The sequence below is a fragment of the Meles meles genome, chromosome 1 (genome assembly GCF_922984935.1).
Source record: "Meles meles chromosome 1, mMelMel3.1 paternal haplotype, whole genome shotgun sequence".
NCBI lineage: Eukaryota > Metazoa > Chordata > Mammalia > Carnivora > Mustelidae > Meles > Meles meles.
In genome coordinates, this window is record NC_060066.1 from 158,718,668 (window position 1) to 158,738,422 (window position 19,755).

Below are 19,755 nucleotides of genomic sequence, written 5' to 3' on the forward strand. Positions count from 1 at the left end.
AGTATGGGCACACGTTGGGTGTTCAGCATGGAGGTGGTGGTGACATTTTACCCATGGTTTGAGAAACAGGTAAGCATGAGAGGATGTTCTTAATTTTCTGCCATGGCTAACTTTGATTTTCCCATAGAATGTTTGTTTGCTGTGGTCTTTCAGTTCTATACTTCTGTGAGTGAAATATTTTATCAACATAATTACTTAGATTTCAGTCAGCTGGCCCTGGCAATAAAGCATTATTTGATCATTCTGTTACCATGAGGAAACATTTTCCCAGGTAACTGATCTACAAGGAAACTTTTGGAAACAACTTGTTATAAATTGCATATATAGTTTTCTTTAAAAATATATACAATTATGAGCAAAACAAAAAGCAAAAAAACAAAAACAAACAACTTTCCTTTGAAAGAGAATGCTGATTCTTTCCCCCTATTCTTAGGATTTGTCAAGCACTGCAGTGAATTTTTTCCCCTATGCTGAAAGTGTATCTAATTGGCTTCATAATTAACAATTTTATTAAAGCCCAGTACATTTTTTTTCTGACTTTTTTTTTCTGCTGTAAACGACAGTGTTTTTCTAATTAAAACCGTCAATAAGAAATTCACTTCTTACCTTGTCAGAAGGTTTAAATGGATTTCCTTGTCCGCTAATTCCACCACTGATACTAAATCCAAGGCCAGGATTTTTTTCTATTCTCACACAAAACTATGTAAAAAAGATACAAAAAGTGATCAAATATATGTGAAAGCTAAATATCTTCAAATAACTGCATCACAGGAGAAAAGACCCACATTTCACTTTAAGTTCCCAGGGTTAGTCTATATTATCTCAGTACACAAAAGACAAAGTACTTAGTGCTTCTAGAGGCATAAGTTATGACTGAAATTAACCTGAAACTACCTGGGCAAGCAGATATTACTACTTATTCATTACTGTGTGTAGAAATGCACTTTGATTAGCAGTTTTTTAAAAATGAAAAGCTATAGTTATAACAATAATAAAATTGTGCATTATTTCAGTTATGTACTTTAAATGTACATATATCCTGACCAAGTAGAAGAGACAGTATGAATAAGTAAAAGAAAATTTGCAAGTGTTCAAGTGAGGGGAAAATATGGCTGTTTAAATAAGTTGCTACTGCTTTCTAGGAGAGTAGCACAATTCATCTCCTTGGTAGGTGATTCTGTTGTTTGGAAATAGCATGGTTTTTATTTTAAGAAAGGGGAGAACTTTTGATCAGAGCTCAAGTGAGGGTGGAACAGTGAGAAAATGAAATACTCAGTAATAGAGGTTTTGAGTTTGGTACCAGCTCCTGGAGAGGCAGTTAGAACCCTTGGAAGACAAAGGAGAACACTGAAAACAGATAGAGGTCAAGACTATGGAGAAACTGACAAGGAATAGTTAAGTATTTAGGACTGTGAGGGCTAATATTCTAGTATTCTGTTTTGTATTATCTCCCCAAACCCTAAACCATCAATGAAAATCTGTTAAACAATTGTGCATTAAGACCTATGGGGAAATGATGGCACAGGAGTAGGTCCATGACACGCTAAGGCTGTAGTATAGAGGAAGCTATTATAAGAGTGAATACAGATCAAGAATTCAGCAGAAGGGAAGTCATTGCCAGGAATGATCTAGAGAGATGATAACAAACCTAGGAATGCTTTTTTTTTTTTTCCTAAGATTTTATTTATTTGTCAGAGAAAAAGAAAGAGAGTGTGTGTACAAATGCACAAGCAGGGGGTAGTGGCAGGCAGAGGGAGAAGCAGGCTCCCCACTGAGCAAGAAGCCTGATGTGGAATTCTATCCCAGGGCCCTGAAATCATGACCTGAGCCAAAGACAGACTCTTAACTGACTGAGTCACCCAGATGCCCCCAAACCTAGGAATTGTTGATGATCCTGAGCTGGGATAGGTATGAGGGCCATGGTGAAAATGTTAACTTTCCATGTAAAGTGGGATGGGGTCACCTGAGATGACTGAAAGACTTGGGACCCTAGTGGGTGCATACATTTTGGTTACAGAAAGAAAGAAAGAGAAAAGAAAAGAAAAGAAGGGAAAAGAAAAGAAAGAAAAAAGGAAAGAGGAAGGAAGGAAGAAAGGAAGTAGGAAAGAAAGATTTTATAACTTTTAAGTACAGAACAAATACTGGAACTAGGTGAACCAAGTCTTACCAGAGATTAGCAGGCCAAAGATTAATAAGGAGTTAAGAAAAAAAATCTAAAGAAATAGATTCACATATATTTTGTATTTATTTAAACATATACTGAGAAAGTTCTTTTTTTTTTTTTAAGATTTTATTTATTTATTTGATGGAGATCACAAGTAGGCAGAAAGAGGAGGAAGCAGGCTCCCCACTGAGCAGAGACCCCGACGTAGGGCTCGATCCCAGGACCCTGAGATCATGACCTGAGCCGAAGGCAGAGGCTTTAACCCACTGAGCCACCCAGATGCCCCCTGACAAAGTTCCTAAAGTTGATTGTGAATGTTTGCTTTCTTAGGTAGTGTAATGTCTTCCCCAGCAATCTTGCTTAGTTAGACTATTAATTTCCTTGTGGACAAATGTAAATGCCTAGATGCTCTCTATGTTTTTATTTTCAAGATACCTTTAATCCCAACCTCTTAGATAGTTCAAGGCAAATTTGAGTACTGTTCCTGGCTTAATTAGCATATATTAAGAGTCACTGGGAACTGGATTAATTAGGTTTGGCCACTTAATGAGACTATCCTTAATTTACTGTCATATTTCTTAATAATAAATGTAATGTTTTAACTATTACATAGTTCACTTGCAACACAAGGGCAAAACACTATCCACTAATGGGATTTTTATGGTAGAGTCTTTAATGAATAGTTTCTAAATTATGGGTAACTGCAATTACCATAAGTACTTTCCCATATTTTTATTTTAAAGATATGTTTAATTATAACTTTTCCTCTAATTGAGCTAGGTTTGTTAAAACTAGTTATCATAGGGTAATAGCAACAACAGTTTATAATAGTTTTGTACTTATATGGCTTACCATCTGTGGATATGAACATAAAATAGCTTGATATAGCTCAAAGGAATATTTTACTTTTATTCAATATACCAGTTTACCTTGTATCCTTTTTTGTTATCAGTGGTTAATTAGAAAATAGTAAGGAAGAAACTAATATGGTTTAAACATTTTACCTTTGTGCTTCTCCTATACATTTCCAATTAAATTATTCAAAATTTGGGTTATATCTTTCTAATGTGAAAATTTTATATTGCAAATGAATTATGTGGAAAGTATATACATTTCTGGTTTTCCCCAGCCCACTCTAAAACCTGAAAGGAAATGTATGCAACAGATTTTATTTAAAATTAAATTGCTGAGAATACTTTTTAGTAGTTCTCTTTCAAGGCACTGACTATATCTACTTTATATTATTGTCAATCTGGAAGCCACTAAAAATCTAAGGGAAACAAATTTCATATGTGCCAAGTATGTGAAGAACTGCCTCAATATATTTTTTAATAATAGAAATAATAAAGATGACACTGTGGTTTTATAAATGTGACAAACAACCATAAATTCTGATCTGAAGCTAGACCACCTTTGGGCATGCTATGGTATGGCTAATAGGTTGCGTTGTGATTGCTGTTTCCCATAAAGCATGTCAGAGAGTGTATTCATCTCACATATAAGGAGTTCCACCTGCCTGGTAACGGGGCCATAAAATGTAAGAGGAGAGAATAGCTCACAGCCAAGAAGCAGTCAGAAACTAACGAGAATTATCAAAGAGGAAATGTAGTGTTCTAGCAAAAGGTCAGAACTAAGAGGCTAATAAATACCTTATGTGATGAAAATCAGCATTTCAATTTTCTATTAAGATACTGATATCAAGGAATGAAGTTTCTGGCTGAAAATATGAATAATGGGTTGGAAGTCAAGGGTGTATTTGCTTCTTTGAGAGTCTGCTTCCATCATCTGACTTGACTTCATGCTTCTGGTCCATGTCAATCTTGCTCTATTAAAATACTGGGTCTTTAATTTTAGAGAGGTCTACGATAAAATGGGTTTTTATATAGCAGCAAGGCCCTGTGAAGTCATAACCTATAATCTCTAGAAGGTAGTAATATGGTCTTGCAATGCTCTACAGCCTAGTGGCAAGAATAAAGGAAATGGTAGCTCTTGTGTGTACATGTGCACATACGAACAATTTATGTGTTTGTGTGTGTGAGTGTGTGTGTGTTGGGAGGAATTAGGATTAGGATCAGGATTAGGGAATTGCATTACAGAAAAAATATTTGGTAGTGCTGTAATGAATTGATGTACTATGATATGTTCTAATTATCATTATCTTTCCTAGGAGTGTGTGTAAAAGCTTTTAATGGATACCTTTGCTTTTGCTGTCCAAGATCCACTCATCCTAATTCTGGTAGCTATAACCTTAATTTCTCTCTGAATAACTCACCCATTTCTTTATTCACAGCCTATATACTTTAGGTGAATCATGTTATCTAGGCCTCAAGCAAAGCACTGTATCCTCTAGAAATACGAATGTGTATAAGATGGGCAGGTAATACAGTCAAAAAGGAGAAATGAGATGCCTACTATGATTTCCAGGAAAGAGAATCTTTTTTTTTTTTAAAGATTTTATTTATTTATTTGACAGAGAGAGAGAGATCACAAGTAGGCAGAGAGGCAGGCAGAGAGAGAGGAGGAGGCAGGCAGAGAGAGAGGAGGAAGCAGGCTCCCTGCAGAGCAGAGAGCCCGATGCGGGGCTTGATGCAGGGCTCGATCCGGGGACCCCGAGATCATGACCTGAGCCGAAGGCAGCGGCTTAATCCACTGGGCCACCCAAGCGCCCTTCCAGGAAAGAGAATCTTGCGCTCTCCTGCTAGTTTTAAAACTACCATGAGGAGAAAGCATTTTTTGAGACAGGAACCAACCCATAGAGAGGTCATGAGCCCACGTTAAGCCTCATCTAAAGCTTGCCCATCCCTGGAGTTTTAGCTAACTATATATGAGTTAAACCCATGCCCTCCCTCCCCGCCATTTTTGCACTTAAGTCTTCTTAGGTTGAGTCACTTATAATCAAGAGGGCTACTTGGTAAAAATTCAAGGGGACACTTGCTTATTTGTTATAAAACAATTGGCTTTTCTTGTCTTTTACTTAAAAAAAAAAAACAAAATATAGTTGCTTGTGGAAAATCTTTTTGGGAAGTGAAGTAAGCAGAACCTCAAAAATTCTGTACTGATTGAAATTCAAGGTGAGATTTTGATCTACTAGAGGGTTGTTAATTATTGAAGCATCAAGAAGGAACTTTATAATCAAGTATATTAAGCTTCTGAGGCCATTTCTATGCCTGACTCCTGAGAGTATTATCAGAGAGTATTAATGAAGACGCATCCACATCCACATCCACAGATTTTTATGCAAGTAGGACACTTGAATCACCTGTGTTAATCATATCTATTATGTTATCTCTTCATTGATGCTCTAGGACAATGGCTGGCACATGGTTAGCACTCAACTTTTATTTTTATAACTGTGTGCATATATGACAAAAGATACTTTCAAATATGCATTGTCAGAAGTATATAATGGCTTCTTCTTCAAATATGTGATGAGCTGTTAGAAGGTATGCCAGTTGTTCAATGGAATGCTCCAATTATGTAATTAACTGCTTGGAAAAGCCATTATAGCTTTGAAATGAAAATTATTATAGAAATCATTATTCATGCCTTTATTCCCCAAATATTTACTGATTTCCTACTAAGAGCCAGGTACCTTGTCAGACAGATAAAATATCCTTGCCATCATGGAACGTACATTTTAATGAGAAGACATATTAAACACGTAAACAAGAAATAATTTCAGATAGTGAGATGAGCTGTGAAAAAAATAAAGCAAGAAAGGTAGTAGAGAGTGATGGATCAGGAGTGTGGAACTATTTTAGGAAGAATAGCCAAGAAACGATATTTCAAATACTCAAGTGACATTTTAGCAGAAATACAAATAATGTAAAAGATCATGCAACAGACAAAAAGAAAAATGAGAAAACTGCCAGCCCATAAAGTCAATGATTTTAAGTGCCCTGAAGATAGATGGTCTTTATAAAATCAAGAAACAACTAGATGGCATAAGGATAGATGTATAGATCAATGAAATAAAATTGAGAGTCTAGAAATAAACCCCATAATTTATGGTCAGTAGATCTTCAACAAAAGGTCCAACGTAATTTACTGAAGAAAGAACAGTTTTTCAACAAATGGTACAGGGACAACTGGATATCCACATACAAAATAATGACTTTTATCCCTACGTCACACCATACACAAAAATGAACTCAAACTAAATCAGAGACTGAAATGTAAGAGCTAAAACTACAAAACTCTAAGAAGAAATACAAGAGTCTCTATGATCTTCAATAAGGTGATGATTTCTTAGATATGAAACCAAGTATGATAAAATGGTTGATTGACTTTATAAAAATTAAAAACTCTGATGCTTCAAAGGAGACTACCAAGAATTTGAAAAGACAACCCAAGGAATGGGAAAAAAAAATTTGGTAATAATATATATTATTAGGGTCTTATATCCAGAATATATGAACAACCCTTAAAGTTCAGAAATTGAAAACCCAAATAACTTAATTAAAGAATGGGCTGGGGCACCTGGGTGGCTCAGTCAGATGAGCATCTGACTCTTGGTTTCAGCTCAGGTCATGATCTCAGGGTTGTAAGATTGAGCCCTGCATCAGGCTCTGTGCTCAGTGTGGAGTCTGCTACAGATTCTCTTCCCCTCTCTCTCTTCCTCCTGCTCTCTCTCTCTCTCTCTCAAATAAATGAATAAGTACTTTCAAAAAAATATAAAAAATGGGCAAAAATTTTTAATAGACATTTATCCAAAGAAGACATATGAATGGCTAATAAATGAATGAAAAGGCACTCAATATCATTAATTATTGAAAAAATGTACATTAAAATCATTATGACATACTACTTTATAGGATGGCCATAATAAAAAAGACAGACAATAAATAATGGTGAGAATGTGAAGAAATTAGAATACTTCATTGCTGGTGGGAACATAATATGTGGCATCCACCATAGGCAGAGGTTTAGAAGCTTCTCAAAATTACAAATATAATCACCATTTTACCAAGCAAATTCATTCCTAAGTAACTACCCCTCCAAAAAAAACTATCCCCCCAAAAAACTACCCATACACAGACTTATATATGAATGTTCATAGCAATATTATTTATAATGGCTCTGAAGTGGAAATAATCCAAAAGTACATAAACCGATGGATAAATACTTTGTGGTATATCCATATAACGGAATGTTATTTGGCAATACAAAGGAATGGATTAGTAATACATTCTACACTTAGCACATTATGTTAATTGAAATTAGTCCAAAAAAACCTCACATATTGTATAATCTCATTTTTATTAAATACCCAGTAGAGGCAAATGTATGGAGACACAAAGTAGATGAGCAATTGTCTAGGGCTGGGGGAAATGAAGGGAAGGGAGTATGGAAAGTTACTGTTATTGGATACAAAGTTTCTTTTTGGAATAATGAATCTGTTTAAATATTACATTATGGTTGCCTCATATGGTGCATGGTTGCACAATTGTATAAATATATAAAACCCACTGAATTGTACACTTTAAACAGGTGAACTTTAAGGTATGTAAAATATATCTATACTGTTAGCAACAACAATAACTAACAACAGCAACACCAAGTTCTGCATGACTAGAGAAAGAATAGGTGAAGGAAAGAGTAGAAAGAGAGGAGGCAGAAGCCAGATCTGTAGGGACTTTATGACATAATAAGGATGTATATGATTTCAGAAATTTCAAAGCACTAGGGCTTTTTAAGCAGAAGAGTGACATGATTTGATTTATATAATGACATGATATGATAATATATAATACATTATCTATAATATGTAAATTTTGTTATAATATATAACTATATATTACAATAGATTATTACATGAAATAATTATATAACAATATATAATTATATAATATCTAATAGTAGAATCAAATATATAAATGTTAATATTTAAGAATAATTTTTAAATTCTTCTATTTTCATACTTTCTTTTGTTGTGAATTAGAGCTGCAAGTCCAATTCAAAGTGTTAATTAAATCTTTTGAAAAGACATACTAAAGACTAAAGAATAAAATCCTCTGATGTGCCATTTTCTAGATCTTTCAGAAAAAATTAGCCAACTCTGTATGTATCTAGGAAATAGAAACTCAAATGCTTTTTGTCTGTAAATAAGTTAAAAAGGTTATTCATTTCACTTCCTTCATTTTTCTACTTAAGGAATCTAAGAAGATGATACGTAGATTTACTGGAGTACTGAGGGAGTCCTTCTGTCCCTACTGCAGTGCTTACTGACTCTACTATTTGACTGTACAGAACTTAGTAAGTCAATTTGTAGAATTTGTGGTGTTGAGTTACACATTATTTGTTTCAAACTGTGAATTATAACTTCAGAGTTGCAATATTATTTTAGTTACTGAAGAATAAAGTTTTGGGGGAAATTATTTATAAATAGTAATACTTTAGGTGGGTAGAATGAAGTATGGGGTATCCCTGAAATCAGTTGAGTAAATAACATATATTAAAACTTTAATAACTATTTTCTAACCATCTTTATCAAATTATTGCTTATTAAATTAAAAATCCATAATTTAAATAAAACAAAATTTTCCACATTTTTATCATCACATGCTCAGAATAATGCTTTCTTCACTTGGCCTCAACAGACGAAAGCCTCACCTCTGTGAGCCCTTCAGGCAGCTGACCAGAGCATCTAATCTAAAGAAATGTTTGAAATCTTGTCTCTTGGCCAACTCTTTCATATACTCTACATATTCTTAAATCGGAAAATAATTTCTTCCAAGGAAGAGTGGGAAGATTTTGGAGTTTTGTTTTGTTTTTTTACCTTGAAAATTATGGATGCAGGTCACTATGTATAACTCACAGAGGCTAATTCTAATGTAATTCAAATCTAATAAATTCTCTGTCAGGAACAAACTTTAGTTCAGATGCATCACCTCACATCACCACAGGAAGGGTGAGTACAAGATATTTTGAGAGACAGAAACTCCATTAACATAACTTTTATAATAGTGTATTGTTATAATTGTTCTATTTTGTTGTTTGTTATTGTGGTTAATCTCTTACCATGCTTAATTTATAAATTAAACTTTATCATAGGTTTGTATGTATGGGAAAAATAGCATATAGGGAGTTCCATATTATCCATGGTTTCAGGCGTTCACTGGGGGACTTGGAACACATCCCCTGTGAATTGGTGGGGAAGGGCTACTGTGTATCCTATACATAGTATAACAGACACTAACTGCCCTTTCTTTTCTTATTTTCATTCAGACTTCTTTTCCTTAAATTAAAAAATGTGTATTCTTTGTAACTGGATATTTTTTCAACTATAGCATTGCAATAAGTGATTACTTTTTTAAAATGTAAAATCTCCAAACTTTAATAGAAATTAGTGTGCTTCATCATGCTGTGTAATCTCTCATACTATGTTTATAATGTCTCTTTGCACTTAAAAATTGTGAACAATTTAGTTTTTTTTCCATATTGTATAGTTCTCCCTCGACTCACAATGGGATTATAGGCCAACAAACCCAACATATCTTGAAAATATTGTAAGTCAAAAATACTTTGAATATACCTAACCTACTAAACACCATAGCTTAGCCTAGCCCAATTTATATGTGCTCAGAACACTTATATTAGCCTGCAGTTGGGCCAAATCATCTAATGCAAAACCCATTCTATAATAAGTGTGGAATATCTCATGAAATTTATTGAATGCTGTACTAAAAGTGAGAAACGGAATGGTGGCGAGGGTACAGGATGGTTATAAGTGCATTGATGTTTACCTCTGTGATCCTGGGGCTGGCTGGGAGCCACAGCTCGCTGCCACTGCCCAGCATCAGGAGAGAGTACTCAGCTGTGTCTCACTAGCCCAGGAACAGATCAAAATTCAAAATTTGAAGTACAGTTTTTTACTGAATGTATCTTGCCTTTGCATCATCGTTAAGTTTAAAAATCTTAGTGAAACTATTGTAAGCTGGGAAATGTATGCACTTGACCAAATTAACATTGTTGTGATCATTGAAGAAAACTCTGTTTTTTTCTATTTATGGCACTTTTGTTGCAGCACTAGAAATGCCTTATTAAAATAGAGTGTCTTGATTTAAATGACTGAAGCCCACATTAAAAATTTTCAGTGACTTCCTTGGTCTTTGCACTTCAGTCACTACTCTATAATTTTCATGTGAAAATATTTAAAATATTTCTGTAGTGTTCTGTATTGCGCGGAGCTCTGGGTGTGGTGCCTAAACAATGAATCTTGGAACACTGAAAAAATAAAATTAAATAAAAAAATAAAATATTTTAAACATTTTTCTCTATTTTTTTCCTTGTTAAATATGGGATAAAAGTCTTTAATGTGTGCATGCACACACATATTCAAGAGGTCCGTTTTTAAAAGAAATATAACTTAGGAAAGTGAAAAATACAGGCAATATTTTCATTATGAGAGTGACATCCATCAACTTTTTCAGGCTGTCTCTCTCTTTTGTTTTATTTTGCTTTACTTGCTTTTCTATTTGAAGATTAGGGAAGTTGGGACCGATAACCGTGAAGTTTCCTCTGATATTTAAATTCTTAAAATGTTGTATTTCTACTTCTTCTATTGCCTATGTCTATACTCACAGAGCCAGACTTAACTCTCTCTCTCTCTCTCTGTGTGTGTGTGTGTGTGTGTGTAGAATTGTATCATTTGACTCTTAAAAAACTTTCTGAATTTTGTTTGTGGGTGGTAATGTTCTCATTTTATAAGGAGGAAAACAGAACCCCTGAAAGAGTTAAAGACTTAACATGAGAGTCAAAATCCAAATTCTGAGACCCACCCCCTCGGTATTCTCTTTCTTGAATGCTGTAGAGTTAAACGGAAAAGTGGGGAAGTTCTGGGGGGGTGGGGAAGAGAGATGGAAGAAACCAGAGTGGAAGCTGGTGATGATGTGCTGGGAGATGTTTAGGAGATGCCTGGGGGGTAGGGAAGAGCCTGGTTTGTAGTGTTTGTTAATTTCCCTGGTGTAACTTTGCCCACAGTCTCATTCTACTGTGTGAGGTCACCGAAGGTGGAGTTGGGAGGAAAGGCACGCAGTAATGGGCCTGTATGAATCTAGCATGCCACGAGTGGTGGACAAATGTTACCCTGAACTGTGAAAAAATTTTGAGAAAATGTCTTCAGATTTGTAACTCTGGAGAATGGGTGGCAGAGTTTGCAGACCAGTACTCATTGTTTAAAGGCTCCTTAGGCTTTCTCATGGTCTCTCCAAAGTGCTTTCTGCTTTGGTATCTGTCTGTTCCACAAATATAAATATGCTTCGTCATGGATTATACATTTGCAAAAGAGAAAAACCAAGTTAATGTCAGTTATTTTTGAAAAGAGCAAGTTATGAACAAGTTATGAATCAAATTAGTGATAATAACAATATATTCTTATTCACCTGGTAAATTTTTACCTCAGCATTCCAAAGCATTTCAGCCTGAAACCAAGGCAGGAAAAAAACTGGGAAGCCGAGAAGAATTTACTTAAGTCCCTTCCTTAACATAGCCATTGAATGTTTCAGTTTTTAGACTGAAAGTCACCTGATGTTGCAGCTGTGGATCAAAACACCTGTCAGCGATGACAAATACCTTCTGTGAAAGAACCATGATGTTTTAAGTTTAATAAGTATGTAAACTTTAGAATTTAGTAATCCTCTCATTAGTCCAACTATACAATTGATGTATTTTGAGAAGTAATGTAAAAAAGGCCTTTAAATTTAGAGTGCTCAAACCCACTGTTCAAAGTAGGGGAAACAGAGGGCATTGAGCTCAGTGGATTTTTCAATGTAGCTTATAATAGGAATCATGAAATCCAAGAGCTTAACTGAGGTTGTGATATTTGGGGGGGGAGGGAGGGAATATGAACAATCTTTAACCTTCTAGGTGCCTGTAGTAAAACATAATTTAAAACTTTATTAACTTTTAAGACTGTCTGGAGAATTAAAAACCTTATATCATTACCTGATTAAAGGCACCTGTCTGATTTCTTTATCTTAAATCCAACACTCGACCTAGATCAAGGTAGGACAGGAAAAAAGTTGTCTTCAAGCCTATGAGTCTGAGAATGATTAATACCTAATCTAAGCCTCAAGAAGGGTATTAAGAAGTAAAGGCAATGTCTAGAGCAGCTGGAATCCAAATAATAAATGGCTCTTAACAGCGTGAAAGAAAAAAACTGGAGAATGGTAATGTCTGAGATGTTCAGAAAATAAGGCAGGGTGATATCTGAAGCTTTGAGTAGGCAATACTAAGGTGAAATCTTCATTAACCATATTAAGGTGTTAGTGAAGTCAGTAGGAGCTTTGCCCAGTTATCTGAAGAATGAAATTAATTTTATGGGAGTATTAAGATCTTAATGCCTTATTTTCTAAGCATAATATAAACCAATAGATAAGACTCTATTCAGTGTCCAGGTTCTAAGGAAGAAAACATTCTATAATGGAAAAGTAAATCCCAATTTTAGATAGGTCGGGATAGCAGCATTTTTTTTTTTTTTTTTTTTTTTTTTTTTTTTGCTACAGGGTACTTATCAGTGGTTTTTGGATCATTTCAGAAAATTTTCCCTTTTAACTGTTCTTTATCATTTTCTTCAAGCAAAGCTTTAACTTTGTCCTATTCAATAACCAGAAGATAGGATTTTTCAAAAAGGTTCCCACCAATAGTTTACTTTTTACACTGTCAGTTTCACTAGAGGCCTTGGTAAACATGCCTAGTCCACTGAAGCTCTGTATCATTTAAAAGCCAAGCTATAGCGCTAAATTAGAGTTGGAAGTGGATAGGAGAAGGGATAGGATATACCAGAAAAAACTTTCAATTCATCAGTTTCTCCTTAGGTGAAGTGGGCATTTTACCAACTATCAGTTTTTATATCTTGTAGTGTTTAGCCACTGAAAATAATGGTAAAACCCCTAGAAAGAGTGCTCCACTCCATTCAACATGGTGGCAACATTAATTTGTCCCAGACTGCGTTAGTGAGGGAAGGTAAACCACGAATCCACTGGATTTCCCTGAGCATTTCCTAAAGATTCATCAACAATCACAGCTCTTCTCACCTGCTCCGGATAGCCATCCATACTCCTTTGCCCTTTAGTTTGAATTAAGCACCGTCCAGGCTGAGGTCCCCGGGTGGCCTGTGAAGACGGGATCTGAATAGGCAATGGTGACTGAAATTGCTGGATGGTCACTTTGTTTATATTTCCCTCATATGGCTGCTGCTCCCGGCTACGGTGCTGAAGGCTTTGGGACCCCATCAAAGTCTGGATGTGGCTGCCTGCCTGTGGAGAAGATAATTTGTCAGACAAAGATTCGTGGTGTTGAAAGGATGTGATTAAAGTCAAACACACGTACAGAATACCTATCTGGTAAAGTGGCATCACTTGGGCTCTCAGCCACTGCTGGAAAGGATAATGAAAAAACAGTAAGGGTCTGCCTACTGTGGTTTGTGAAAATGTTAATATTGGAACAAGGTTGCATTAAAATAACATTCGTAGTCATCTGGTGTCTTGCCAAAGATTATTTTATCCCCCATTTTAAGGGAGCAAAAATCTCTCTGAAAAATCTCAAGAACAAAAAGAAGTCACAGCTTAAAAATAAAGTGGAGTTCTACCTGGCATTTTATTTTGACTAACAGCAGGGAGAGAGATAGAATATAGGAAACATCAGAGGGAGAATGATAGAGGCTGGATCCTGATTCTGAAGCAAAAGAATCAAAGTGTGCATTTTCCATTATGTCAAAGGTGCATAGTGAGGTTGTTAAGGTGAGGTTAACGAATATTTATTCATGTTCTGCATTATTAGATCAAGAGTATGGTTTTTGGAATCTTTAAGTCACACTGAAAAGGAACCATGTGGTAAACTCCTGTGAGTATATGTAGCTCATGGAGGCACAGATGTGGAAGGATCTTCCAAGTGAGCTCTGTATGTAGATCATCCCACCGTGAGGTTATAGACACATTCATGAGTATCTCATTTAAAGAATGATGACCATTTCTCAGTCCTTAAGGGTGGCTGTTGGAGGCAGAGGGCAAGCTCACTATGTCTTCCATCTTCAAATGCTATGGTGCGCACCACTGTTTCTTACTCACTCTGATTTTCTCACCTTTGTTTTATCATTGGTTTTTTTGAGTCATTCTACTTGATATCTTTTCCACCACGCAAGTGGTTCTGCTTGTGGGCTGGTAACCCACAACATGCCTTTTATAATTATAGATGGTTTAACATGGAGGTCTCACATGGGAAGTGAATGCTTATTAATATTTTTTTAAAACATATATTCCACTGCTGTGCCTGGTACTCTACCTATTACTACAGAAGTGTTGGAGGGCTTACTTCCTGCATTCATTTTCTTTCTTGTTGATCTTTTAAGGGTAGATAATTTGGAATTCAAAACTGAATTTCACCTTTGAATTCATTTGCTAGGAAAGCCTGTGAATTTTGCTACTTGTAACAAATTTGTAATTCATTAGCTAGGAAAGTCTGACTAATCAAGATTTCTGATGAAAAATTCAGATTGGAGGAATAAGGGAAAAATTATTAAACATGCATTCAAGGAACAGATTCACTTGAACCCGAATGTTTATAGCAGCAATGTCTACAATAGCCAAACTATGGAAAGAACCTAGATGTCCATCAACAGATGAATGGATAAAGAAGATGTGGTATATATACACAATGGAATACTATGCAGCCATCAAAAGAAATGAAACCTTGCCATTTGCGACGACATGGATGGAACTAGAGGGTATCATGCTTAGTGAAATAAGTCAATCGGAGAAAGACAACTGTCATATGATCTCCCTGATATGAGGACATGGAGATGCAACATGGGGGGTTAGGGGGATAGGAGAAGAATAAATGAAACAAGATGGGATTGGGAGGGAGACAAACCATAAGTGACTCTTAATCTCACAAAACAAATTGGGGGTTGCTGGGAGGAGGTGGGGTTGGGAGAGGGGGAGGGGGTTATGGACATTGGGGAGGGTATGTGCTATCGTGAGTGCTGTGACGTGTGTAAACCTGGCGATTCACAGACCTGTACCCCTGGGGATAAAAATACATTATATGTTTATATTAAAAAAAAAATTGGAAGGGGAGGCGAACCATAAGAGACTATGGACTCTGAAAAACAACCTGAGGGTTTTGAAGGGTCGGGGGTGGGAGGTTGGGGGAACAGGTGGTGGGTAATAGGGAGGGCACGTATTGCATGGAGCACTGGGTGTTGTGCAAAAACAATGAATACTGTTACGCTGAAAAAAAATAAATTAAGATATAAATAAAAAAAGAGCAACATTAAGAGAATAAGGAAATGACAGTGATCACGGAAAATCATTTGGAGAAGATGGGAGGCATAATGGTTCCAAACAAGAGGTGATTTCAGTGAAGAATATATATAAAATTATTATTTGGCAATACATAATGGAAAGTAAACAACTATTTGATTATATTTTTAGATGCCCAACTGGCTGTCTTGTTATCATGTACAATGTTTACATTCAGAAATAGTGAGGATATTTCAGTCATGAGAAATTGGAGGAAAAGATGCAAAAAAAAAAAAAGAGTCAGACTATCCTAGCACAATATGAAAATAACGATCAATCCAACACTACCCAACGCAATTAACCAGCAATGGCAAGGCTATAATATCATAAACACAACTAAGATAACTTCATAAAGGACTAACGCACATTTCTTTGTTGCATCTATGCCCTTCTCAGAAATCTAAATGAAAGGAGGTGTTGCAACTTTGAGGGCTGTTCTAGATGGTCAAGTTTTTCCCCTTAGTTTGATTCTCTTCAACCTCCATGGAATCTCACGTTCTCTTGTTTGGTAGGAGAGAAACACCATGATAATTGTGTGACATTTTGAGCTGCTATACTCTGAATGAACTCACTAGCATGCTAAGTCATAGTTGGAGACAATGACTTCTTAGAGTCTGAAATGCTGACAGTGGAGGCTAACTAAAACTGACTAGCCTGGCTATGAAACAAGAAGTTGATTTTACATTTCAACCTGTTCATTACCTTCACTGGCATAATACTTATGGGTCCTCAGTCATTGCTTGAGCCAGTGGACAAAAGGAAGACCAGCAGTTTAATTGAAAGTGATCATGTAGACAAGCTAAGAATTATTAACATTCGGAAAACTTAGAGGGATCCAAAACCCGGATGCATAATCTACGTGAGAAAATTAATAAGGACCACTTAACAATCTCTTCATTGATTAGAATATTCAGGTAATGGTATAGCCAAGGGTGAAAAACTGTTTGCATATATTATGTAACTATTATAGCCTGTAGACTTATTTTTCTGGTTTAGTTTTCCCTTCTGATGAGACAGCTGGAGCCCAGAATTATGCTTTGATTTGGAACTCCTTGAAGGCAAGCAGCATATCCTACTTAACATCTTTAATGATGAGTGCAGTAACTGGCATTTAATAAATAATGGCTACTGTTGAAACACTGTGCCAAACAATGTGCTAAACAATGTGCTAATAAAACTTACCTTACACATATTAACTCCTTTAGTCCTTACAACAGTATTAGAGGTTAACTATTATGAATTATTATTATCCGATTTTACTAATGAGGAAACAAAGGCTTCTAGAAGTTAAATAGCTTTCCTAAGTAGTTTTCACTACTGGTAAACTGACAGGATGAGGATTTGAACGAAGGCTGTCTCACGATGAAAGATCGTGCTCTTCCCGCCCCATCCAATTTTTTTTTATTATGTACAGTTAGCCAACATAGAGTACATCATTAGTTTTGAAAGATCATATGCTTAAACACAAAATGATACTGCAATCCCCTAATCACCAAATCAACTTTCTCTCCCAATAGGTGAACTGTGAATTGAAAAGAAACCATGAAAAGAACAAAAGAATCAAATTGTAGGATATATTACATTTCTTTAGCAGCTCTTTAATTTGCCAAAGGGCCATTCCTACTTATTGAATTAGATCTGTTATCTATTTTAGATCTTATGGATGTGACACAGAGCATTATAGTTAAACAAATAAGTGCATTTAGTAATCTTCCCACAATTATGAAGTGACAAAGCTCATGTTCTCAGATAGTTTGATAAACCATCAAGTGGGCATGGAAGGAATGTGCTGTAAAATGATTCCGTTTGCAGTACTGTTTTTTCACTCTCTATTGGGATTACAGGCTGTACTGAATGGGGCTGGGGGGGGTGACAGCTGTAGAAAGCCAAGAATTAACACTAAATTTTGCATGAAGTTAAGCAAACATAAATGACACAAGACATCTAAAGGGACAATTATGGTGTTGGAGGGACTGTAAAGGGAAAGTGTTTTTTGTTTGTTTGTTTGTTTTTGTTTTTGACTGGCACAAAGGCTTAAGAAAGGTAATGAGGATGCTCATGATGAAAGTACAAAGGGCTAATGAAAATGTAGAAAATGTCAGAGGCTGGATTTGTTCAAGCAGAGGGTTAGCTTTGAGAACACTGACTCATACTGAAGGGGAATTTGAACGTAAAGGTTTCTGTAAAGACTGTGCTACACATTTTGAATGATAAAAAGAAATAGAGAAGATCTGACATTTGTTTTGAACTTTCAAGGGGAGGTTGGACAAAATAACATGTATTTGAGAGGAATAGTGATGAAATATAGTGTTTTCAAGTTGACCCAAAACCATACTGTCAAAATTTACAGAGAAAAACTCCAATATCCATAGGACCCAAGAAAACATCAATGTCAACATCACAGAAAAGAAATATTGATTTGATACCAAAGGGCACTGTTCATGCAAAATTCAGCCCACAGCTAATCAGGCTTATTATGTAGAAATTTAAAGTGTTTGGGAAGTTTTGTATAATAGAAAAGAAATGACTTTCTTACTACAAAATACTTTGGTTCACATTATTCTCTTAGAAAAGACTGTTAGACTAAGAAGTATGTTCCCCAATTTGGTCATCTGTTTTACTAGCCATTTTGGGTCTTGAACCACTTGGGGTTGCTTCCAAAAATCAAACACAGCTTCAAAGGATGACAGTTTATGCCAATGAGAATATTCAAAGGGATACAACTCATTCTCTCAAATTAAGTTCTGTAGAGTTCAAAAAATGTTTGGGAGCAGTGTCAACAACACAGAATTACCTGCAAAGGATAACTCAGTAACTGATTTCAAGGAACCAGTGACAGTCATTTAAATGAATCAGTTTCAGTAATTTTGTAAAGAAACAACAATAGCAACAAAACAGTCCCATTACATTCTCTTTATACCGTGTATTCTATAGTGACTTTTTTTAGTAAGCAGGTTAAGTTTTAAAAATCTAGATAGTTGGATTTCTGATTTTAGGTAGACTAGTATGTCTACTTAGTCTCGATTCCCTGCAAGAACAATTAAAACCTTGGATATTTTACACAAACAAATATAAGGAAACTCTGGAAAGAAGACAGAAGAAAGTAGATCAACTCAAATATGGAGACCAAGTAACAGCATGGCAGCGAATCTCTTAGGTTTTATTTTTGGGTCATATATCCCAGACTTGGAGCTGAGGAAGTAGGCAACCCCAAAATGCCAACAGATGCGGAAGAGACAAGCTCCAACAGTATCTTTCTCTCTTTAGCCAAGGGATCAGAAAAGGGACAGCCTAGAAAAACAAGAATTTTAGACAATGACTATTCTCCTATAACCAAACATCATGGAAAAAACTGTGGCCCCACCCTGACAATGCCAGCAAGAGTCAAATGTGGGCCCTAGACTTCTACTCTTATAAAAGTGTAACAAAGCACACCAACACTCCTGCCTGGGTAGTGTCCAAGAAGGCCAAATTAGATACCACTGCATTCATTCCCATCTGCCTGTAGCATCACCCCAAAGATGCCAGTGGAGATCACACAAGGAGCCTGGGTTTCCATACCCACCCAGCAGTAATGAGGCAGCTCTCTACCTTAGCAATAGTATGATTAGAAAAGTCCTAGTAGAAAGTCAGGACCTTCTCTATCACCCAGTGAGGCTACACCCACTGTATCATTGGAGACCATCTGGGGAGATGGAAATTCCATTCTTACCTAGCAAAAAGAAGAAGATTTTGCCTTAAGTGTCAACGGAGACTGAATGAGAAAACTGGACTTCTCCCTATCTGGCCAGAATGAGGCAGTGACCCATTCTCCTCCAACTGGAGTGGTATCAGAAGAAGCCGGCTAAAACAGAAGGTTTAAGTACAATCCAGATTTTATAACATTATATGAAAATGTCCAGGTTTCAGTCATACCAAGGACCAGGAAAATGTCAAACTGAATGGAAAAAGATAATAAGGAAATACAAACACTGAGAAGATAGAGATGTTAGCATTATCTGACAAAGATTTTAAAGTAGCCATTAAAAAAATGTTTTGATGAACAATTATGTGTGTGCTAAAAACAAATGAAAAAAATAGAAATGCAGCAAAAAATATAAATTCTCAACAAAGAAATAGAAGATATTAAGAAGAAACAGGGGCGCCTGGGTGGCTCAGTGGGTTAAGCCTCTGCCTTCAGGTCAGGTCATGATCTCAGGGTCTCTGGGATCGAGCCCCGTATCGGGCTCTCTGCTTGGCAGGGAGCCTGCTTCCTCCCCTCTCTGGCTGCTGCTCTGCCTACTTGTAATC

At 36.0% G+C, this 19,755-nt stretch overlaps 1 protein-coding gene across 7 annotated transcripts in view; it reads right to left on the reverse strand.

The window, feature by feature from the left end:
• Positions 1 to 19,755, reverse strand: part of LRRC7 (leucine rich repeat containing 7) — a 563,262-nt gene that overhangs the window by 44,457 nt on the left and 499,050 nt on the right. For 6 of the 7 annotated variants that reach the window (XR_006817634.1, XM_045998653.1, XM_045998701.1 and 3 more), the window contains 2 exons: positions 13,201 to 13,422; positions 607 to 699 (listed from right to left, as the gene is read on the reverse strand). Coding sequence is in view for 5 of the 7 variants with exons in the window: in XM_045998653.1 (XP_045854609.1) it covers positions 607 to 699; positions 13,201 to 13,422 (315 nt within the window). In the remaining 2 variants the exon portion in view is untranslated. Of the gene's footprint in view, positions 1 to 606; positions 700 to 13,200; positions 13,423 to 19,755 lie in introns of those variants that run through there. The other variant, XR_006817637.1, reaches the window with a different exon arrangement.